Here is a 21,572-nt window from a genome sequence, read left to right as displayed (position 1 = left end):
TCTGTGAGTGTGCATTTAGTACACATGAGTAAATATAAATCCCAGTTTTGATGCATGCCAATTTTCAGAGGATGATGTCTGTTCTGACTGCTGTGATACATCATTGTATGCGATGGGTGAGTGCCACATGCATTTCATCATTTGAAATAACACAATTTACTCTATTTCCCTATCTGATGGGTCACTTACAAAGCGTGATAGCTGCAGGTCACATTGGTAATATCCATACATAATGTTTGCTCTTCTCACTGCACAGCAGCTCCATTTCCCTTTTCAGACATAACTACTGCATGAGGACTGACAGTGTGTGGAAGGAGCTGCAGCTCTTTATTATGATATTTCAACAAGTCCATCACTGGATAACACATAAAGGGAACGTCTCACTAAACTTCACTCTGTAAATATTTCAGCGTATTTGTGGCGAACTGTGCATATCTATGTATTTTTTGGCACTAATTAATGTTCCTCGTTTACATAAATAAATGCAATCTTTTGCCAGATGGTACATAAAATCCTACTCAGTATCTGGTCTGAGCCATCAGCTGACTGAGCCGCTTCTTAAGGCCCCGTGCTCATTAGGGGCCCCAAAAATGGGCAATTTACATACATGAAAACCTGTGCTCATAGTGCTGAGTTCTGCTTGTTGTTATATTTCAACCTTCCATTATAAAGAAGGAAATATTTGCACATTTTAAAGTAATTATTTTTTAGAGTAAATACATAAAAAAAATCCTTGTAGGCTTGGTCCTCAAACAGAGGTGTAAACAGTGGATTATTGGGACTATTTTCAGTCCTGGATTAATCCCCATTAAATCTGTTAGTGACAGGAACATATTATTGAACACAGCATTTATTTACAGATTCAGCGTCATGATGTTTTATTCCATCTTTAATTTTGCATTCCGGTAGATAATGTATTTTTAAAAAGATGGAGGACAATAAATAATTAAAAGCAACACTAGACATAATGTTCACCCCCACATTTCTGTGCTCTTTAAATTTCAACCACAATGCAAAAAAAAAAAAAGACCACTTTGCAGCAGTGGGCAGCTACACACTGTGTTAATTGGACTGCCAGGCAGAAAAAGTCCCAGAAAAACAATTTAACATCTTGGAGCAGCCCTTGACATAACTGGGGCAAACACAATAAAGAATTAATGACATGTGCCAACATAGGGCTATTTTCTTAGACCTTGAGTCCTTGTACAGGCTGACATAACAAGTTGTGACATCACATGGAGGACCAAAAAACAGTCTAATGATTGCCTTGACACCAGACACTTCCCACACCTTGAAATGTGTCAGGAAAAAGTGAGAGGATGTGTTATCTCAACCTGACCTGCGACGTCATCAATAGGTGGAACGGAGCATTAACAGTGGATGATATCTCATGTAACAGAGAGGCCAAATGTAAATATTAATGAGCTGAAAGTGAACACAAAAAACCTGCACAATATGAATGCAGCAGTGTCACAGCCTTACGCAGCAGCCAAAAAAATCTCCATTCTGTTTGGTTGTAAAATATTATAAAGCAACTCACTGATGAATTCGAACTCATCCAGAAAGCTGATAAAATGAAACATCCGTGCGGAGACTCACCCCGACGCCGTCCTCGTGCCTGTACTGCTTCCAGGCCCGGCCCGTGTCGCTGTATAGCAGCAGGTAACTGCTGACCCAGTCCCAGCTGTCATATCGTCCCTGTGTGGCCACAGCCGTCACCTCCATCTGCTCCCTGAGGTCCACCTGGAGCCAGGGCTCTTGATCAGTCACCATGGGAGACCAGCCTCCTGCTCCTGAAGGAGGCCAGAGACATACGGTCAGAAGATCCACTGACCAGCGATGTTGTCCATTAACAGTGGATTGCTGTGGTTTGTGCTCTGTCGCCTCTGGGCTCTGATAGCAAAAATGTAGAAAGTCCTGATGTGTACACAGAGAGTGTTTGTGTATGAGAGGCTTCAAGGTGAGGTTGCACTGTGGGCGCCACAGTGGAGGGCCTCGGTTATTGGCAAATAGCTGATTCATTTTGGAATGTGTACAGCCTCGCTTAAGAACTTGTAGAGAGCAGAATCCTTGTAGCTCAACAAGCCAGCCTCCTTTCCACACGGTACTCCAAAATATTGAGTGTGACTCGTGGGTCTTTTGGAAACTGTCTTACCTACTGTACCCTGTATACTTTTTTATTTTTTTATTTTGACCTCTTTATGCCACTGTGCTTGCTCTTTGTAATACTTGCTGGCTGTAATGACTAAATTTCTCCAGTGTGGGATCAATAAAGTCTTATCTTATCTTATCTTGCTTATGCCCAGATGACACCTGGAATGGGTACAAGAGGGGCCAGTGCCCCTGTGACAACAGCCCTGGACTCCCTTGCGGCCCATTATTCAATGGAAGCCAGTACTTCCTATTAGCCAGGACTTGTTGTCATTTTAATAAAACTATTAAGTGGCTTTCTTTGCCATGTAGCAGCCACTGTAATTGTATAACAATATTTTATTTCACTCTACCAGTAATTACACCTCTTTTTCATCTCTTCAAGATAATGACATGATGCTCCTCTGAAGTCCTCATAGCTCTTTGCTAATTTGTCATTTTCTTCAAAATCAACCCGTATAATCATTACAAAAATGGTTAATATGAGCATTTTGTGGTCCACTGCAGGCACAGCATGTGGATGGTAACGTGTATCCAAAGCATGTAGAAATATTGAACCCATGCAATAACATCCTCCCTTGTACTCACCATCTCTTCTGTTGAGCTTGGCGTTGTAAGCAGCATAACTGACGGAGGACTGAGAGGAGCTCTGAAAGGATGAATGGGGTAACGTGGATACCAGAGGACCATTGCAATTATCTGTGAAAGAAAAACAAGCATAGATAATTCAGAGGTGATGAAAATGTGTTTTTTAAATATTGTTGCATGTTATTCATGTTTGTGTTTCACAACCAAATCTGGCTATCTGGAGAATGGCTCTGAAGAGGTTTCGCTGACTGCCATGCTTGGATTTATTCATCTGACATTAATAATAGAAAATGCGTCCTTGAGTAGTAAAACATGTCGGTTCAAAGTGCATCTTTACCTGTCCGTGGTTGAGTTTTAAAGCAAGGAGTGGGAAAAATAACAGGGCCGCCTCACTTATCCAGTTCTCAGATACCTCAAACAGTCTATTAACCCATGCAGTGGCCCTTGAAAATAGCACAGAAAATGCTATGGCTCCTTTTGTGTGCATGTGTGTTCTTTTTAATCCCACAGTGTGAGATTACATCACGTCCAACAGGCGGGAACAGATTAAGAGTCCAGTGATCTAAACCTGTCAGTCTCATCTTCCTCTGATCCACCCTGTTTGCCACAAGAAGAGCAGCGAGTCACACAACAACAGCCTCTCCGCCGTTTCACTTGACTGCAGAGCTGCATTAAGGCCCGTATCTGGCGACGTAATGAAAACTGGCACCAGCCTGATTACAATTATCCCTGTACTCTCTCCATCAGTATGCAGTTCACTCCGTTGAGTGCGAGAGGCTTTTTGTTTTTGGATGCCATTCTACTTCAAGTTCAGATGGATTCTGAGCACATCTGGAGTGGCAATTGGCCATCCATCTGGTAGACAAGAGCACAGCAGAACTGACAGCATGATCTCGTTCTCCTTTTAGGCGTCCCACCGAATTCTGACTGACCTGATTTGACTGCTCTCAGATCGCTTGCCAAGAGATTTCTCTAATCCTGATTTCAAGTGTGACTAAAGTGGATCAAGCTGTTTTGTCCAAGACTCAAATTATGGCTGAGCTGCAATGCAGTTGCAGATGTTCATCGGGGAAATGAGAACAGTGGCATGCCATCTTAACACTCCACTACTAGAACTGGGGTTATTATGCAAGCACAGCACTCTTAATCTATCAAAAGTCTTCAAGATCCTACTTTTGATTCTGAAAGGATAATGTCACGCTTCCAATCTCCTCTTCAATCTGTATCCATCCATCCTTTCCTGCAGGATGCAGCTCTGGCTGAAGAGCTGATAAAACCCCACTGATGCTAGGGTTCACCTCAAAAGCCTGGGCAAGCACTTCTCTCCATTCAATCCAGCTTCTGCGTGACCATATGCAACCGTATGAGAGCATATAAGACCTGGACAGATTAGACAAGCCGAAACAAACCAACAACATATTGAAAGCACAGCACATAAAACAACATGTTCTCAAATGGACAGGTGATCTCAGGTGCTGATCGAGTGCAGTGAAAGTTTCTCCATGCGCAAAATGTGTCTTAGAGACCCTGTTGTTGTTTACAGACTTGGTCTTGAGCCAAATGCCTGGCTGTCAGTCAGGAAGACTTATGGATGGAAGATTTGTCTGCAAAGCTGCTCCTTGGCCTGTGGGATAACTGAAAATCCTGTGAAGCTGACTTACGATCTCTATACAAGGCTCAGGGGCTTGAATCTTTCAGCCAAAAGAGCCCAGATGTGCATCTGAATGCATGGACATAAACACATGCACACAACTGCCAGCAGAGAGGGACACTTAATCTCTCTTGAAATCATAAATGCATACTGCTATAGAGCAAGAGCTTTCAGCTTCAGTCACAGAAGGGCTAGGATGACCAACAGCAGGCCGGCCCAGAAGTGTCGTGTTGACACTCGTGGGTTGTCAGCGCACCAGAGGTTATCACTGGCTGTGTTTGCGATAAAAATAATGGATGGAAAAGAGCGTTGCCTGCACACTCACTCCAAGCTGCACATTTAGTGGTCAAACTTAACCTGAGGTAGTTTTGACTCAAATCAAAATGTTGTCAAATGCATTTGCAGTTTAAAGTGAGTGTTTCTGCATCCCATATAAAACAAAATCAGCAGTGCTTATGATGATTGGTTCCTACTGAATGCATGATGCTTTGAATATGGCAAACATCCATACAGTGCTGTGTCTAAAAAGGTGCAGCAATTTCCCGAAACAGCTGGGTGCTACAGTTTTTCGCAAAGGTTACTCAAACAAGACGGTGTATTTCTTTGGGACTATTTTCAGAAGTGGATTAATACACATTTGGTGCTGTAGTGAGCATTTACAGCACTGGGTATTGGATGTGGGATCAACTAAAATTAACTACAGTGCCTTCATTTACCATAATGAAGGAACATATTCTGGTGCAGCGCATTGATGTGGGGTTTTTTTTGGACAACAATAGAGCTCCATAGCACGGAGGAGTAAGTTGCACTACATCAGGCTTGTTTACAAAGACAATAATTATTAGTCGGATCTATTCTTTGTTAGCTTGATGTCTTTTCATAAGATTAGTTGACAAGAAGAAAACATAGAATATTGTCAGCCTCATCCTTTAATGCTCTTTGTCAATATCCTCGCATGACTTACTGTCCTTTCATTTAATAAACAGAAGATTTCCTCTTCTTAACCATTCAGTGCCACACACACACACACAAACACACACACACACACACACACACACACACACACACACACACACACTTTGATTCAGGGTGAGCGTTCACTCTGCTCTTTGGCCTGTTAGATGTTCATCACTTATTTAAGTCACTCATCAAAATCAGAATGGGTCTCATATGGAATGAAAAATATCTCACTTTAATACAAATAATCTTTTGAATTGAAGGAAGGCCATCAGACATCTGAAAAGTGAAAGAGAAACACTGTTTGTCTAAAGGTCTCACGTTGAGTCAGGAGAACATCAGGTCTTTGAAACTACTCACTCATCCTCTTCTATGCCGCTATACATAAGAATCAGAGTTTGATGACTTGACTGAAGCCATGCTGTACATATACGCCTTTTTCCAATTCTCTCCTCTTCTCATTAGCAAGCCCATCTTAACCTGAGTGCAAAACAGATGCTCCGCCACAAAGAAATCAAACTCAATTATGACAACAAAGTGCCATTTGTAGCACACATGGGATGGATATTTTAAGCTCTCACTGAAGAGGCATAATCGCACCTGAAGACGACTACACGTCCCAACCAAATAAACTTGGCTCACCAGATATGAGGAAGCCTGAGTTTCCTTGGATATCAAGTCTCAGGAAATGCGCAAACAGTTGAATATGAAAAAAATGCCAAAGGGATTTCCTAAAAATAGAACCTGCAATAGAGACAGGGTAGAGCAGGCTTCTCAGTCTGACCTGATCCTCTTCTCTGGGTGGATCAAACCCATGTGATTAAAGTTACAGCTGCAAAATGTGAATGCAACTCATATCCGTACAAACACATACTTCAGAGACATCCTGATTTGTTACAGACATCTGGGTTCTGTCTATCTATTGATCCGTGTCTTTCACTTGTAATGGAGTATACTTAAAGTTTTTGCATTTCTACTTTTAGTAGATATAAAAACACGTATCTATGTGCAGTGTAGAAGTGCTTGTTTAATGCCGCATCCGCTGTGTGAGAAGTAACACAGCCGCAGGTCCTTCATTCCAGCGGCTGTCAGACTGTTTAACTCCAGCATCACTTCATGTAACACTGTGTTGATGTTGTTTCACATCACAACATCACAAAGGGTCTTTCTGCACTACTCCCTCATTTATGCCAACATTTGCTTGTATCCATTACATCTGCAACATTACATATTTTTACTGTGCTATATATTTTTTACTGTCACTATTTATTTTTACTGTCCAACGGTGCAATATTTTATTATTCATATCATACTCGAGTGCAAATCAAGATTTTCCACTGTGAAATTGAGTCATTCTTCACAAGGATATATTTTCTATGCTCTTTTGTATTTAATCTACATAGTCTGTGGAGTTGATTTCATTTTGTATTTTCCATTTTTTTTTTCTACCTCATCTTTTTATTCTTGCTGTCCTCTTGTAATCTTATCTTACATGAAAACAGATTTGACAGTTTTTTCTCAGAAGCTTTGGTCCATTTCTCAAATCATTCTTCACACCCACTAAGTGCACCTCTAACAGCACCACACTGTTGATTACCTGCGATAAATCATCTCTCAGAGGTTAATATTTATGTTATTATAATGTATTTACATACATGTCAGTGCCATCAGAACGACAATTCCTTTTTACACACAACAGAGTTAAAATGCTGAGCCGCGTTGTCAATTTAACAGTGAACTCTGTCAGGTATTTCCTGAGTATGGCAAAGGTTTAGATGACAATGATTGGAAATGCACAACACTGCACTCTTTCTGTACGGTACATATCAATTTCAACAGCTCAAAGTTACACATTACTGTCTGTGAGAGACTCTTTACGGGTTGTACTGGAGTTTGCTGTCAGACTACGACACTGCGATACAGAAAGAAGAAGTCTGCTTTACAGTACTGTGAAGCACCAAGGAAAAAGGCAGAAATGTAAAGATAATAAACACCCCGTGGCCGGACGTGCACAGGCAGCGCTGTACAGGAATTACAGTGCGGTCTTTCTGCACCTCCTGACGTTCCTGCCTGTCAGGCCACAGATTCTCATTCACATCACAACAGATATCTTTCCCTTCAGTGCAACGTGGAGAGCCTCTTATCAGATACCGTAACTCTGCATCGTGCTCTGTATATACATGCTTGCCAATTGAAGGTTCGGGAGATGCAAGCGTGAGCTATTTTAGATGTGTGGTTGATCATTGGTTGATGTAATGCTTCACACATTCCCCCTCGTTAGCTAAAGTCAAGATTCACCCGCGAGGAATTCATCAATTCAGAACACATATGAAGTGGAATAGAAATGTACAGGAAACATGCTTGGCAGATTATGACAACTGGTTTAACCATTTTGCATGAAATGACTTCTGCTACATGTTTTAGGGGACAAGACTATTCAATGAGGGAATCAGTATAATACATTTTGATCAATGTCATATAAGCGATTGATAATGTGGCAAGCAGCAGAAAATTGCACATAATCATTTGTATTAGTGTACTAAAGCATTTGTAATTTGTTCAAAAGAGTGAAAAATTGCTTTTATGATGTGCACAAGTAACAAGAATATGTGGAGCTTGAAGGAGGAGGATTGAGAATTTTAATTCTGATCTGAGGAATGTACCAAAGCGGCTGAGAAAAACCGTGCTTTTTTTTGTCATAATATTCTTACAAGATGTGAATAATTTGGTTACTTCTTTTTAATACTGCACACAGCACAGTAAAGCCTAAAGTAAAGAAAATGAAATTTAAATTGTGAATAACTCAAATGGATTTCTCAAAGCCTCCATGTGTCCTTGCACATAAAGTCCTCCATTACTGAAGAGCTGAAAAGCAGTTTTCATCCTCTAAAAGCAGCCGGTGTTATGTTTATGTTTCATGACTAGGGCTGCAAATATTTTTTCAATTAGCATAACAATCAATCAATCATTTATTCATTCTTACAGTGGTTCTCAAGATGAGAGGCACCCTGGGGGTGGGGGAGGGGGCACAGAGCCACTGCAGGGGTGTGTGTGGATGACCAGGATTTCTATATACAGTGGTGTGAAAAAGTGTTTGCCCCCTTCCTGATTTTTGCACGTCTGTCACACTTAAATGTTTCAGATCATCAAAGAAATCTAAATATTAGACAAAGATAACACAAGTAAACACAAAATGCAGTTTTTAAATGAAGGTGTTTATTATTAAGGGGGAAAAAAATCCAAACCTACATGGCCCTGTGTGAAAAAGTGATTAAGGTCAGTGTTTGTGACTCCACCATGAGAAATGGCAGAGTTCCAAGACGAAAATCACTGCTGGACAAAAAGAACAAAAGGCTCGTCTCAGTTTTACCAGAAAACATCTTGATGATCTCCAAGACTTTTAGGAAAATACTCTGTGGACTGACGAGACGAAAGTTGAACTTTTTGGAAGGTGTGTGTCCCCTTACATCTGCTGTAAAAGTAACACAGCATTTCAGAAAAGGAACATCATACCAATAGTAAAATACGGTGGTAGTGTGATGGTCTGGGGCTGTTTTGCTGCTTCAGGACCTGGAAGACTTGCTGTGCTAAATGGAACCATGAATTCTGCTGTCTAGCAAAAAAATCCTGAAGGAGAATGTCCAGCCATCATTGAGATGCTGTGGCGTGACCTTAAAAAGGCGGTTCATGCTCACAAACCCTCCAGTGTGGCCGAATTACAACAATTCTGCAAAGATGAGTGGACCAAAATTCCTCCACAGCGCTGTGAAAGACTCATTGCCAGTTATCGCAATCGCTTGATTGCAGTTGTTGCTGCTAAGGGTGGCCCAACCAGTTATTAGGTTCAGGGGGCAATCACTTTTTCACACAGGGCCATGTAGGTTTGGATGTTTTTTCCCCTTAATAACAAACACCTTCATTTAAAAACTGCATTTTGTGTTTACTTGTGTTATCTTTGTCTAACATTTAAATTTGTTTGATGATCTGAAACATTTAAGTGTGACAAACATGCAAAAAAATAAGAAATCAGGCAAACATTTTTTCACACCACTGTGTATATATATGATTTATATAAACAAATCAGAGCTTGCTGATGTTTACTTGCTGACCGTTATTTCATTAAACCTCAACCTGGATCCTGTTCTATTAGTTGTGTCCCTGTCATTGCTAATGATTGATACAAACTGTGTGTGTGTGTGTGGGGGGGGGGGGGGGTGAGGTAGCAACTTTTCTCACCTTCTGCATGGGAGAACACCAGAAAAAGTTCAAGAACTACTGCATTTCTACACAGTGGTCCAATGCATCCAGTTGTGCATGGTCACTGTCTGTACACAGGACAATGAAAGCAAAAGAAAAAATCCAACATTTACACAAACTCGAAATAAAGGATCACGATAAAACAGAGAAAACAAAAACAAAACCATCAAACGAGCATTAATGTGCAACGCAGCAATACGGGTGACCTCAGTTCGAAGTTGGCACAGCCAATATTTTCAAATAGCTCCATTTTTCTGACACACAGTCCACAAAAACCTTAATTCACAAGGCCATGAGATGAAAGACTGTTTGTATTGTTTTGCTTGATAAATGAGTTAAGCGATTTATCAAAGTTGTCATCTATTAATGTTCCATGAGTGATTATAGTGACTAATGTGTCAGCAACACAGAGTAAAGTCTACAGGCCAGAAAGAGGTTATTAAAAGTAAGAAATGAGTTACTCAACCATTCTTCACCTGTGGAGTGGTTTCAACCATTGCTCCACTGATACGCACAAGATAAGCATTGTTATGCTAATGGCTTGCTTTTATTCTGTCATAACATAAGCAACCAATGTCAAAATATGTGTAATGTTCTGCTGTGGGGCCATAAAACACTTCAAAACCATACGTATAGCACCTTTATAGCGGTGATAAACCCCACAAGAGCAAAGGCAGTCTGTTGGAGGGTGCGTAAGTTCAGTCAACACAGACCACAGAGTCAATAATATCAAAGGGTACAGCGATAGTATCTGGTAACAGAGTGGCCTCAGACCTCTGTGTGGTATTGATAAAGCTTCATATGATACCTTGCATGGACTAACAGGCTGGGGGGCTCAGTGACCTCTGCTCAGCGATAGCCTGAGTAGAGCCGAGGTATCGGCTGACAATTAGTCCCAAACGCTGGCTGAATTCAAGGAAGCACACATCAATACAAATGATTGAGAAACACAGCCTGGTTTACTGTAGCACTTCATTTCTCTGAACACTGCATATACTCTAAAGGGACCTATAAGCATTTACAGGCAGCCTGTGAGTGTTTTACTGGGCTATCGACAGCTTTAGTGATTATACACATCTCATCTACCAAACATTAATTATTCAACCCTCATTCAGGAATGTAGTGAAACAGGATTTGTGTTGATTTTCTGTAGGATTGCTGGGAGCAGTGTGCATAACAGCTTGGCAAAGACATGGTAATGATGGATAATATCTTGTAACGAAGGGATAATAACAGGTGAAAGTGGGGACGGCTGTAGTAATTACAAAGGTGGCAGCAATTAGGAGCTAATAACAGGAACAGCATGATGATATTATGGTTGAATCTAAGTAATAGGGTAATATTAGATGGGGGGGGCATCTTAGTAAAAACATCATAGTAATGTTTGCAATTATATATATATATATATATATATATATATATATATATATATATATATAAAAGCATCATTTAGCTTCAAGTAAAAAGAACCCATATTGATTCAGTAGGCTTAATTCAGCTGAGACGAGAGGAAAACGTCTAAGTAGAAAGTGGTTCCCATGGAGTGGCATGCTTTCGTAAGCAGCAGTTTTGTCTTGAGTAAATGCTTCATGGGGGTTCAGGGAGTTTCACACCAGTGCAAGAAGTTGATTGATTTTTGCTCTTATGGCTTTACATCGCATTGTGTATGTGACTGTGGTGGTGCATGGGCAGTCACTCAAGACAAGATGCATTTAGAGATATGATGCCTGTGTCACTGTGCTGGTCTCAGTGTCTGATTTGAGATATTTACGGGTTGAAAGCTGCTGGAACGGGCTGAAAAAGGGTGGAATACACCACAACAACATGCAGAAAAACCATACTCATTCACAGTAAGAATATCAACTGCTGGTTGCTGACAAATGCGACAAGTCATTCTAATCAAATGACAAGATTTGTTGTTTTTCCATGCACTCCAGAACGGCTGGATGTCTTTTATCTCATTAGAAAACATCCTACGTGGTCACTTCCTGATGGCCAGTGTCTAAATAGTGAACAGAAAATATACTGAACCGAAAACTAGATTGATTTCTAATCTGTTAGACCATAGCACCGCCCACAGGCTTCAGTTTTTATGCTTTCTGTACAACCATGTAATATTCTGACTGGAGACACTGCTGCACATATTTTAAAGGTGACTGTTTTTGGCTATTGCTGACATGTGAAACACTGCATCCTGGTTCTGTAAGTGCAGCTTCCCTTTCTTTAACTCGGCATATTGCTGTGTACCAGCTCCTTCAGATAATTTGTTTCAGCTCCCCGCGTACGCATCATAATCAATATCGAATCACATGAAGGCCTGTGTCTAATTCACGGGTAATCATACAATGCAATTACATGAAATAATAAACTGTGCCAAGAATGTGAAATCTGTTTTATATCTATCCTTTTCAAAGTTTGGAGTCTGAATGCTAAAAAAAATATCCTTTTTTTTGGGTTTCATTTTTCATCACTGTAACCGTCTCTTGCTGATTATTGCATCAATCTTATTGGTACAGTCGATACAGAGTGGGTGTTGATAATCCTTTCAAACCATCTGCCAGTAACACTGAAAATAAATAGAGGACAAAACTTACAGACTCCATGGCTATTTGAAGCATATTCATTGCACTCTGTCGACTGGGCGCTGCTGCAGCATCACTGTATGACCAACACAGCTGCAAATGGAAAGGCCTCCACTGGCGCCACATTTATCACAATAGATTTTTTCTGCTCCTGAGGGACCGGGCAGAAATTATTTCTCTAAATAGTCTCATATCATGTGTCCATTGTGTTTTCTTCTTTCTCATTACAATCAAAAAACATTTTGTTCTGTGCACTGAATCTGCAGGGCACTGCAGTGGAACAGCGTCTTTGTACCATCAGCTTTCTGAAGACTGAATTCTGAGCGTAGAGACCCACAAACAGCACGCCACTTAACCACTTTACATCCAATAAAGGTAGCTGATATGATCATGAATATTGTGACATGATGTAAATGTTTCTTCTGTCAAACATTTTGCCATATCATGGTATAATACTGTAAACAATGCTGGAAATCAGTGAGTTCTATTCAAGATTATTGCGTCAAAGTAAATAATCAGTTTAATTTTTCAGCTGTTTAATTAATTTACACGATTTGCTAAAAAGACATTCATGCCTGGTTATTTTATTCATAAAAATCATTCAAAATAAATGTTCCAGAAAATGTATTATATGAAGATAAACACTGTGTTGTAAACACACTGATGCCACACTGATTGCGGTGTAGAAGTAAACGAATTTACCACCAACATTTCAAGCACTCAAATAATGAGCAGAAGACCTGAAACAACAGTGTGAAGACAGCAGCATCTGCCCATGCCTCATCTCCACACCACACAGCCAAATAACTCAATAGAAGTGCGTCAGAGGATACAAAATGCTTTGAAAAGATGAAATAAAAACTGTTAAAGTCTCTTCATTTCATGTCTCTGTAGAGCTGCATCAGGCACAGATCATGCAGAGAGCTTTGAAATGCTGTCTTTACTCAATTTAACTGTATAAACACAGCCCTCTGCAGCAGTGCTCTTTATTCAATATGAAGCCGTTCTGATGGAGACTAATTGGGGTGAAAATGTAATCTTGTTGGTTTTTCACAAGTTTTCACAAGTAATCTGTCCAGAACCAAAAAAACATTTGAACGCAGTCCCATCTAAAAGTAAAACATACGGGGGGGTGGGGGGTGTGGGGTAGCAACTGCACTCATGTGCACTGTTAGCAAATTGGCAATTTGTGAAACAACTGTGTTCCAGTTACTTCTGAAACTGGTTCTCTCTCCTGAAGCTTTAAGGGTTCCATACCTGCCAGTTGATTTTTTTTTTTTTTGTGTTTGTTTGTTTGTTTTGTTTTCATACCAGACTTAGTTTGCTCCTAGTTAGTATGAAAATACTGCCACTACTTTTTTATTCCAGTTTTTCAGAGATGACATAAAAATTGACGTTAATAAGACATAAAAATAAACTCTAAAAGCAGTCAGAATGACACTCAAATTCAGCTGACATGTCATACATATCAAACAAAATTTTTGTTTGCTTTGTAGGAATAGTTCACCTTCCTGTTGGATCACAATAGCGGAGAGCAACCTCGTCATGTAATCATACTGTGCTATTTCTGGATCTATTGTCTCTACATTGCATCATGTCTTCACGCGGTGTAATGCCAATTATATGACGTTGTGAAGCCAGTCTGGATGTGTACACTGCACATTCCTTTCAGTTGGTTTTGTCTGAGAAGAAACGTACTGTATGTTTAAACATGAGGAAAAGTGCCTGCGTTGTCACATCGCAGTGTTCTGCCTCATTTACCTTTTGATAAATTCATCAGGCCTTGAATATGTACAGCAGTAGGTGTTCCTTGAGCGCCTGCTTCACATTCATTAGCTGAGTGAATCTGCAGGTGCATCTTCTCTATCACGCACACACACACACACACACACATACACACACACACACACACACCAGCCGTCATCTCTACCAGCCCTGCACCAGCACGTTCTAGGTGCTTCAGATGGGAAATAATTAGTTGTGAAGTATCTACTCGCTGAGCTAACTTGAAGCATGAAATTTTAAGTTAATATATGTGTGAGGCTCTTCGCCACATCGGAAACCGATTCTAGCTTATTAAAGATGGATGCATGGTGCAGCGGTCTCCACCTGCTGCGAGGGAATCACTGAGAGCGTAGCAATATTCCTCCCACGGACCTGTGGTGAAGAGTGTCATATCATCTGGTAATGAAAGCCTTGGCTTTTTCCAGCCAAAAGCAAACTTTAAAACACTCGCGCTTCCACTCAGAGCAGGAAACATTCCCTTAAAAATACCTCACACTGGCCGACAGTGAGGCCTCGGCTGTGTGCATAAAGGTGATGTGCTCGGTGAAGGACGCTGATTATCCTTATCAGCAATGCCAAAGAGGATGTGAAAATCACGTCTGTGTCTAGACGTGCTGAAAATACTAACATGAAGTTAATGATAAAACTGTTAATCAATGATTGCTGTTCAACAGAAAATTAATCCTAAACTCTTTTGATGATCGATTAATCAGTTCAAACATTTTCAAGAAAAAATGCCACCTGCAGGTTCCAGCTTCTCCATTTTTAAGCATTTATTGATTGTTCTTATCTGACATTATAGAAATCTAAATACATTTTGTTTTTAGACTTGTCTGCTAGACTAAACAAGCAAATTTAAGACATGATCATGGTGATTCTTTTGTGCTTTTGTTGACATTTTCTATAAATCAAATGTTTAATTGATTAATCACAGCAAACTTCATGTACAGGTTTACCACTGGCTAGTGAGAGAAGACACAACTTGGGGGTTACTATAAGAAGGCATATTACTGGGTTAAGTAGTGTCATGTCATTAACGCAATTCAAATTGTAGTCCCTTACACTACCATTAAGCTTGCCAGAATATTCTGCATTTTGCTTGTTTAGCACTAGTAAAAAGCGTGCTGACTTACAATTCAACTTCCTGACATGGTCGTCTTAGTTGTTCATACAAAGCCACTCCAGCTAGAGAGGTCAGCACTGCCAGTAAAGTCAATAAAAGAAAAATTGGAAGCAGTGGCGGGAGTGTGCATAGAACTGCATAAAAAGATCAATGCATGTTTCAAGACAGCCCTCAACCCCTGTATGGTCGCACTTTCACTGGTATAACTGCTGGTGAATAGTGAATTTGTGAATAGTTCCTTTGCTGCCAGTTATTTGGCCATTAGTGTAAAGGTCATGCCAATACAGTGTCAATTAACTCCCGCTGCAAAATGACAGACTGAATGTTGATGTATCCGATGCCGTAGCTGCCATTGTCTCTTTGAAAAGCCAAACTAAGTGCAGGAGGACTTCTGAGAGGAAGTGGCTGCCACCTGATAAAAGCCACTCAAACCAGCCATGACACATGTCTGGTCTTTTGTTTCTCAGTGGTAAATATGAGGGCAGCTCTTTGACCTCCAGGAGCATTTCACCATCTCATCTCAGCGCAGTATGTCAGAGCAGATCACTGCACACATTTAAGAACCTCATGAGTAAATGAGTATACAGCTCAGTTTAGCTCAGCTCCTCGCCTTTATAAAAACTGTGAAGACGACAACACAAGCCGAACACTCGTCCTCAGAGAGCACAAACAAATGTATTTATTGCTCGGAATCGCTTTTTGCATTTTTGACATGACAAAATTTTTACATTCCGCCAAAAAATGCTGTGTGACACGAACACGAAACTGCTGACTTTGTTATTCTGAGTCGTACGACTGGAAATGAAAACTTTGTCCTCAGGGAGCAGCTAGAGGGAGAGGTTATGGGCTCATTAAAAAATGTTTATCCTCTTGGAAGCATGTAAGACTGTGCTCACCAAGAAACACTAAGGTATGACCATAAGATCAGTATTTTAAATAACATACAATGTATCACTGAGCACGAAATTGACATTGTGGCCTGGAGGTGGAGCTAGAGTGTCCAAAATGGAAAGGCTCATCCTCTGGGGAGCAGGACTGTGCTCAGTAAAATTTAAATCAGTAAATTTTGGCAATCCACAAATTAGATTTTGTGTCAAAGTGGAGACATGAGCGAGACTATCCACAGGAAATGTCTTGGAAATCTGATCCCTTGGTATCCCATTAAATATAGGGTTGAGCTGGTCAAGTTTTCTTTTTGTTCAGTCGTGGTGATTTATGGTAGCGCTCAGTACAGTGGACAACAAGGGAAAACACACCGCGATGGCCCAAAACATTTCCATGAGGAGAAACACTTAGCACTCCCCCCAGAGGCCTGGAGGACTTCAGGTGTGTTGACTTTTTTCTGTTGCATTTGTTTTCAGAGTTGTTTGTGCTTCTGAATGGGCATCATTTCTGAAGCTGCAGTACATTTCTCCTAATGGAAATGCTTTGGGCTGTTGCCGCGTGTTTGCCCTTGTCAACCATTGTACCTGAGGGTCAAAACACAACATTTCAGAAAGCACAACATTTCACGAAACAACAGAGTGGCTGTCCACTTTTCAGATGGTCAGTGCTTCGATCCCTGGCCCCTGCACTCTACATGTCGAAGCATCCTTGGGCAAGATTCTGAACCCTAAATTGCTCCCGATGCTGCGCCATCGGTGTGAGCATGTGCACCTCTGCTCACCTCCAGTGAATGAATGTGTGTGTGAACGGGTGAATGCTGACTTGTGTCGTGAAAGCGCTTTGAGTGGTTGTTAAGACAAGAAAGTTGCTATATAAATACAGTCCATTTACCATTTACAACATTTCACAAAGCATGCCATTTGAGAAAACACAACAACATTTCAGATTACAGAAAAGGTAGGACAATGCTTCTTGTTTGTGATTTGACAGAACCCAAGTCCCTTGTGACACTTCAATGACATTTCCATCTTCTATTGTGTACTACTCTGAGCAGTTTCCTTTTTAAAAGAATGTAAGAGGCGATTGAAATCAAAACAGAATATTTCAACCACTCGTATGATGGAATTCTTCATATGCTTTCAACATATGATGACTGACCCGCAGAACCCTGAAAGCACGCTAACAGAATCAGGACAAAGGAGGCAGGTCACTAGCTCTTCTGCAAGTGACATCATAAGGGTTTATCAGAGCTGGATGAGTTGGCACGCTAACACATGGTCAGAGCGTCATCAGTTGTGTGACAACAAAACAACCAATCACAGCAGGGTGTAGAGCATCCTCCGACTGACCTCTTCTACCACTATTCTTATATAAACAGATATTTGCGTATGAAAGCAGAATCTGTAGGTAAGGGAGAAGATTGGAAGCCATTTGTAGACGGAAGAGTATTGACCAATTGCATTTGGGGGGATGTTGGTTGCATGCAGGTGAACTCTGGAGAGCAAAAGAGAAGGAACCCAATCTTGGAACCCATCAGCAATCTTCTGATGGCAGTTTAGCTTTTATTATCTTTTCTTATTTATCTGCATTCATATGCAGATATCTCTTTCTAGGTGTGAGCAGAAATGTCGTCAGAAAGCGTCTCAAGTTGCTAATCAGACTGTTAACAATAAATGGCTCACAGAAGAGGAAGTCTTGCTGCGCATATCTGTTATCCAGATATCCGCCGGCTACACTGGAGGCTAAATCGTCTTAAGACAATAGCTAATGGCTTCCAAGACTGATCTAGCACCAGCTCACTTTCACACATCCACGGATCTCTGAATTGACTGGGTTACCTCCAATCACAGAGCTGTCCCACTCTCATAATCTGAAATGTCCTTGTGTTTTGTGAAATGTTGTTTGACCCTCAGGGCCACCATAGAAACTCAAGCTATTGAATTTTAATTATTTTGAAACAAAAATACTATTATTTTTTTTTTTTTTTGTTAAAACACAAAATAACTTCCTGTTACGTGTCCATCATCAGGAACACCTCAGCTAAGGGAGCAGCATGTATATGAGAAAATAAACTGTTAACAGTGGCCTATTTATCCATAGGATTTGGGTATGAGGAATTTAAACCTGGATGTTAGCTGTGATCACTGTTCCCACTGCAGATTTCTAAAGGAAGGATTTCTACAACATGCTTAAAGATGGAAAAAAAAAAAAAAAAAAACACACTTCTATATCTATTAAAAACAACCATGTGTATGATATGCACACAGTTTCTTCATCACGATAATAGGGTTGCCACAAGGGTCACAGCTATTATTTTCAATATCAATTAATCTGCTGATTGTTTTCTCGGTTAATTGAAAAATCGTTAGGTGCATAAAATCTAAAAAATAGTGGGAAAAAAAAGGCAATATTCCTTGCTTTTTCTGTCCCATCAGCAACATTCAAAACCCAATAACATTCACTTAACTTCACACTGGAGAGGCTGAAAACAGTGATTTATTTTTTTGTCACTTATGCCTGAAAAGACTTTATGGATGATTTATCAAAACTGTTCGAATGTCCATCAGTCAACACACACATGATTGGAGGCAGTGATGCTGTTAAACACAAAGCTCAAGCTGCCCAGCTTCAATTTTAGAGGACAGCCCTTGGGGAGAAGCAATCTGTGTTTAGTGGAAGCTTCGGCAGCCTGTGTGACTGGATGGGATTTTCACGTAGGAGTCGACCGATAACAGCAGCCGTCTGTACAGTACAGCTGTGACCAGTCAGCAGTTTCTGTCCTCCAACACACATCAGCAAAACATGTCCAAAGAGCGACTCTTCAAAATATCACACCAAGTGTGAGTGGAAGTCAGCCGAGGCTGCAGAGCGAGCGCGCAGGCGGACTTATGAATGGACACAAATGAACCTGTTTGCTTGACCTTCATCGCACGCCCAGAGTCCAGAAACACAGGCGAGGACATGACAACAACTTGTTTATCCGCATCATACAGACACAAAGGAAGCATTCAAGTCTTCAAGTAGGCCCACAGTTCAAAGTCGACTTCATAACGACCAACAAACGCGCAAGCTACATCTTAATAGTCACGATGCTCTGCAACGCTGGACAGACAAAGGTAGCAGGCGGCCGTGCAAACTTGGCTGCTTTGAACAGCTTCTGTCTGATTGTGTGCATCTGCTCTCGTTGACAGGCTGGAGAGCAGAGGAGCTTACAGGTGAGCTTAGGTAAAATACTCACAGAGAGTGGCGGCGGATGCTCCGCTAAAGACGCTCAGGGTATAAAGGGTAACCATACGCAGCGGAAAAACCATCTTCCCAGCGGTGGTGCGGTATTATCCGTGTGTCCGCAGAGAGGAAAAACAGAGGAGAGGTTCCTCCTCGCTCCTCCAGCACGGAGGGTAAGAAGGAGTCTGCTGTGGAAGAGCAAACCGCTCCCACGACGACACTCTGCGAGGCACAGCCCACCTCTCTCTCCCTCCTTCTCTCTCCCTCCCTCTCTCTTTCTCTCTCTCTCTCTCTCTCTCTCTCTCTCTCTCTCTCTCTCTCTCTCTCTGTGTTTCAGTCTACTGGCAGAAGAAGAGCATCGCGATGCCCAAGCACCGCTGGAAAAATGCAAAACAACAGCAAAGATCCACAGAGAAAAGCCGTGCACGCAGCAGCGTACGTGCGTCTGTGAATTCAGATAACTTTGTTTGAAATAACAAAAATGGTACGGGCTTGGAGTGCTCTGGCAGGTTGGTAATGGATGCATTCTCACTGACACTATGGGTAGCTTCTGTATATGGATCATTGTGATTGGAGTGATTTGCATCTTGTCATGTTTTGTGCAAAGAGCAGCAAATCTCCGTGTGATATTCAAATTTTTTAAATTGGCATGACCATAATTAGGTTCAGAACTGCCAATGTGGCACAAGGTTTATAATATACAGCATGTATGAACAAGATTTCAAGTTGACAGCCCACCCAGGGCCCACAATCACCAAGGGACCCTATTAAGAAGCCTTTAAGTCAGGGGTAGGGGGAGCCCTCCGGGCCTTATGCGCCGCAAGACCGTTTGATCCAGCCTACGAAGCAATTCATAAATACAACAAAAGCAACCCAGAACAACAAGTAATTACTTTTTTCTGCCATAAAAGAAAACAACATAAAATAGCAGACTAGCACACCCTCCCAGGCGGCCCCTGAGTGCCACACGCATGGAACATCACCTTGTTGTCACATCTTTACAACATGCATCATGGTAGCTGTGACAGTCAGTTAACACTCTTCAGAGGAGTTTGGGCATATTCTGACAGAGACAGTGTTACACAGGCGAGTTTTGAGGTGAGCGAGCTAATAGCTAAGAAACTGAAACCTTCAGAAGGAGAATTTGTGAAGGAGAGCCTTGTTGCTGCCACGGAGCTGATAGCACCAGACAAAGGAAAACTGCTCCAAAGTGTGAGTTTGTTGGAATAATTCATAGAGATGAAGAAAAACCTGACGTGGAAACTCAGTGACAGAAAGACTCTGTGTGATTTGGCCTTCATGACGGACATTACCAAGAACCTCTCAGAGCTGAACCTGAAGCTCCAGCAGCTTCTCAGCTCTCTGCTTTCAAATGTGAAAACATCTGAAGTGAAATTAAAGCTGCAGCAGCTGGAATGAGGAAACACTTTGCATTTTCCTGCTCTGAGAGAACAAAAGCTGCTATGACATGTGAATCTGCTGCTGAGTGTGAAAACTCCTTCAGGCATCTGGTGAGAGGTTTCAGGACGTGAAAAGTCAAGAAAAGGAATTTAACAGATTTGCTGTTTAATGTGGAACCAGCTGATGTGTCTGACAAGCTACAACATGAAATCATTGAGCTGTAAACCAATGACGAGCTCAACAACCTCCCTCAGCTCCAGTTCTAGAAACTGTACGTGCGTCCTGAGGAGTTTGCATCTCTGCTTGGGACGACCCACTACTGAGAGCAGCTCTTTTCAAAAGTGACTCTTACAAAGACTCAGCTCAAGACTGACTGACACAAACCTGAAAAATCAGCTGTGAGTAGCATCATCATCATCATCATCATGATCATCATCATCATCATCATCATCATCATCATCACTCCATCTGACACCAGACGTCTCACCAAAGAGATGCAGTTCCAGCTATCGCATTAGAGGTCAGTGTGATATATGTGTTCAATACTCTAGTATGACCCTCAAAGGATGTTCTAAAAATTGAAATGGCCCTTGATAGGAAAAAGGTTCCCCACCCCTGCACTAAAGGGTACCTTGTGCGTCTGTATGAGCCGCAGAGGGGCGTGACAGAACGTTTGTATTTGATGAGCGGGGAATGAGACCAGGCTCGGTGTTCCTACAGTGTTGTCGGTCTGGTTGTCTTTGCAGGAGCCCCCTGACCTTCATTTATCATTTCTGTTTCGGTGGACTTTGCAGCCCTTTAAAGTCATTTTTAAAATACAGAGTGAAAAGAATTTTCAAACATGCTTAATGTTATGATTAATTAGGTTTGCCACTACATAAGTTGCAGAATACATTTGTCGTAGATCTTTGTCCTCCTTTGAGTTAGCAGCGGCAGTATTTTTTTATCAAGGATAGGCCTAATTTGT

General features: G+C 41.3%; 1 protein-coding gene across 1 annotated transcript in view; it reads right to left on the bottom strand.

Moving 5' to 3' along the window:
- LOC143330292 (contactin-associated protein-like 5) overlaps window positions 1–19,506 on the bottom strand; it is an 80,764-nt gene extending 61,258 nt beyond the window's left edge. Inside the window, exons 1-3 of the mRNA XM_076746743.1 lie at window positions 19,218–19,506; window positions 2,740–2,850; window positions 1,600–1,793 (exon numbers count right to left, since the gene is read on the bottom strand). Of these exons, the coding sequence (XP_076602858.1) occupies window positions 1,600–1,793; window positions 2,740–2,850; window positions 19,218–19,290 (378 nt within the window). The 5' untranslated portion in view covers window positions 19,291–19,506. The remainder of the gene's footprint in view (window positions 1–1,599; window positions 1,794–2,739; window positions 2,851–19,217) is intronic.
- Window positions 19,507–21,572: the final 2,066 nt, after the last annotated feature.

This window comes from Chaetodon auriga, chromosome 13, assembly GCF_051107435.1.
Source record: "Chaetodon auriga isolate fChaAug3 chromosome 13, fChaAug3.hap1, whole genome shotgun sequence".
NCBI classification, from domain to species: Eukaryota; Metazoa; Chordata; class Actinopteri; order Chaetodontiformes; family Chaetodontidae; genus Chaetodon; species Chaetodon auriga.
Note: the sequence above shows the minus strand (reverse complement) of the source record. Positions and strands in the feature narration are given on the sequence as shown.